Below are 3,580 nucleotides of genomic sequence, written 5' to 3' on the forward strand. Positions count from 1 at the left end.
TTTTACAACTTTAAAACTTTATTTCCCCTTAATAATGCCTTTATTTTTAATGGTGGCCCTAATACTTCAAAGTAAAAAAAAAATATTTCAATATGCATTACAAGTTCTAAAATATGAACATTTCTTTTTGGTACAGACATTTTTACCAATGTAACTGAAATGTTTTTTTTAGTTTATTGACGTAACTGTATTATAAGTTAAAACCCAGATAACAATATTAATATTTTCAAATGATTTATTTTTCTAGTGTTATATCCAACATCCACAACACCGTCAGCATCACTCCCATGAAGAATGCAAAGACTTTTGTTAATGGGAATCTCATAACTGAGTCAACTGTTCTCCACCATGTAAGTTGAAGAAAAAAAAAGATTTTCTCTTGTAGTTTCAACTCATAATAAATGTCTTTTATGAGGCATTGTGAGATGATTCTTCATCCTTCATCTCTGATGCTGTTTCCCTCAGGGTGATCGGGTCATTCTGGGTGGAGACCATTACTTCCGTTTTAACCATCCAGCAGAAGTGCAGTCTGGCAAGCGGGTATCATGTTGGACCGATGGAGGCGATGGTCATAAAGACTTTGAATTTGCCAAAAATGAGCTCCTTGCTGCCCAAAGGGCAAAGTAAGTTATGACACTAATTTAAATTAATGTTGTGGGTTATACTACTACTATTCTGTTCACGATTGCTGGAAAAAATCCAAATGTTAAAAAAAAATTGCTGTGAAATATTTAATTTTGTATGTCTTAGGCTTGAGGCTGAAATTGAAGAAGCTCATTTAAAAGCAAAGGAGGAGATGATTCAAGGGATCCAGATGGCAAAAGAGGTAGCTCAGAAAGAGCTGTTTGACCAGAAGGCTCTTTACGAGGAGAGAATTCAGACCCTGGAGAAAGAGCTGGTAAGCATGGCTAATATCCCTGCATATTACTTCTGTCGTAGGGGACTTTTTAAAATGTATTTCTTAATTTACATTTGTTGGTGGTTTGTTTGACCATAAGTAAAAAAAAAGATTACGTGAGATTTAGAAGAAAAAAAAAGTTACATACAATGTTTCAAATTATTATGCAAATTGTATTTAAGTTTCAAAAAGATTTATTTTTTTCTTTTTCAAATAAACTCATGGATGAGCTTGTGTGCGTCTTTGGATCACTGAAATTAATCTCAGACACTTGTGATCATTAGTTTGCCGGGTGAGTTCAATTGAAGGAAAAACTACTAAAGAAGGATGTTCCACATTATTAAGATTACCAACATTTTTCAAGAAAGAAAAATAACGTCTCTGCCGTTGAAAAGCATGAAATAGTTGAATGTCTTCGATATAGTATGAAAACCTTGGATATCTCACAATAAGCGTGATCATTGTACTATTAATAGATTTGTAGCTGATTCAGAGCACACACTGGTTCATGCAGATAAAGACAGAATGAGGAAGGTTTCTGTCAGACGAATAAATTGGATTAAGAGAGCAGCTGCTAAAATACCACTACAAAGCAGCACATATTTGAAGCTGCTGGTGTCTCTGGAGTCCCACCAACACCAAGGTGTAGGATCCTCCAGACGTTTGCAGTTATTTGTAAACCTTCTATTCAACCACCCATAACCAACACTCGCATGCAGAAATGGCTGCATTGGACCCAGACATACCTGAAGATTCATTTTTGAACATTCTTGTTCACTCATCAGTGATGTGAAACGGGATTTCACATCCAAACAGCAGCTCTGGGAGGCTATTCTGACATCCTGCAAAGAAATTAATCAGAATCTCTCCAAAAAAGTTCAATGGATGCAAGAATTGTGAAGCTGCTACAAAAGAAGTGTCCTATGTTTAAATGTAACCCGACCTATGAAGATGTTTTTGATTGGAATAGCTTTTGATTTCAGTTACTATGACCTCCTAATGCAGCAAATTCAACACATTTTCAGTTCTTTAGAATCTATAAAATGTTGTGGAACTCTGTTGTGCGTAATAATGTGGATCATTGATTAAATTCTGTTATTTTAAGGTTTTTCAACGAAATTTAATATATTCTGATTATATTATTTGCATTAAGTATTTAGAAAAATATCACTTGCATAACAATTTTGAATGTGCTGTTTTTTTTAAAATAGGCTATCATGCTGTGAGTTTTTCAGAGTATAAAGTTATTATTTTTTTGGTATTATAGAATCAAGAAATAGAGAGAAAGCAGCAGGAACAGTTGGACCAGAAGAGAGTGGCCAACGAGATGGCAAAGCTTAAGATGGCCAAGCTGGAGCTGGAGCAAGAGGTGGACACGCAGAAGAAACGGCTTCGTCTTCACATGGAAGCCCAGGTCTGAATATAGGAAAAAGAAAAAAGTCGCTGTCTTGTTTTTTTTTTTTTTTTTTTTAATCCCTTCATTGTTTTAGTCTAAAAATGTTTAAGAATTTCTCATAATGTTGGAGCCAAATGTTAATGCTATATTTTTTTTACATTTTTTACGTTCGTTCTAGGTTATGGAAGAACAAAGAGTATGCCAAGCAAAGATAGTTGAAGCCCTGGAGGCGGAGAAGAAAAAGATCAGCAAAGAGTTGGAAGAAATGCAGAAGAGAAGAGCTCAAAGAGAAAACAGAACTCCTCGAAAGGGTGATTTTCTTTCAATTTCTTTTATTTTTAAAAATTGGTTGTTATGGTTTATTATCCAGTCGTAAGCAGCTTTAAGAATGTCATGCAGTATATGGTCTCCTTATGAGACCCAGGCTAAATAGGTGTTGCCACAAACTGTAGACGACTTCTTAATAGCAACCATGTCTGCTTCACGGTTTGTTTTTGACATATTCCTCCAATCTGAGTTGTAAAGTTTGACTAATTTACTATCCTTTTTTAAAATTAATGCAGTCATGCGATTGTTTTTTTTTTTTGTGATTACTTAATTAATCTGTTTTAATCACAGTGATTTTTAACTTTCATTTCAGTGAAAATCCCCAATTTGAGGTATTTTCATTTAAATTCATGACATTGTTACCAGTAAAAGATCAAAATACAACCATAAATGTGGCTTTATGAAGTTTTCTACTATAACAGACTTCCAACCTTGACTTTTACACCACCAAAGGGGATTTTTTTTTCAATCTTGAACAATTAAGAAGAATAAAAGGGTCCAGAGTCTCTAATTTACCACATCCAAAAACAGTAGAAACACTTTTTTGAGCATTGCAAAAAATATTGAACAGGAACTTCTTGTTAATACCATAATTCAAATGTTAATAAATCTTATTCATCGTTGAAAACAACATCAAGACAGTTCTAATTGATTTCATATCTATATTTGTTGTAAATGACCAGGATTTGAGCGGTATGATGCTCTTCCAGGTGTGCTATAACACAAAACTAACAATCCGATGCAAAAATGAGATGAATGTGTTTTTTGTTTTTTTTAAAAAAAAGCACTGAAATGTCTGTAATTAATTAAACGCAATTAACACAATACTTTGACACTACTGCTTAAAATGTAGTATAAGGTGCTACAAGAACAAATATTATTCTGACAAATGTTCAGTGGAAAGTTGTTAGAGTTCCGGTTGAGTGGACGCTGGCGTGACGTGTCGCCGCTGCTCTCCC

The 3,580-nt window shown here is 34.2% G+C and overlaps 1 protein-coding gene across 1 annotated transcript in view; it reads left to right on the top strand.

The window, feature by feature from the left end:
- kif14 (kinesin family member 14) overlaps positions 1-3,580 on the top strand; it is a gene marked incomplete in the record, with an annotated part of 19,427 nt that overhangs the window by 6,721 nt on the left and 9,126 nt on the right. Inside the window, 5 exon segments of the mRNA XM_024279236.2 lie at positions 248-350; positions 466-623; positions 751-898; positions 2,166-2,312; positions 2,473-2,617. Coding sequence (XP_024135004.1) covers positions 248-350; positions 466-623; positions 751-898; positions 2,166-2,312; positions 2,473-2,617 — 701 coding nt within the window.

The sequence above is a fragment of the Oryzias melastigma genome, linkage group LG4 (assembly GCF_002922805.2).
Source record: "Oryzias melastigma strain HK-1 linkage group LG4, ASM292280v2, whole genome shotgun sequence".
Taxonomy (NCBI): domain Eukaryota; kingdom Metazoa; phylum Chordata; class Actinopteri; order Beloniformes; family Adrianichthyidae; genus Oryzias; species Oryzias melastigma.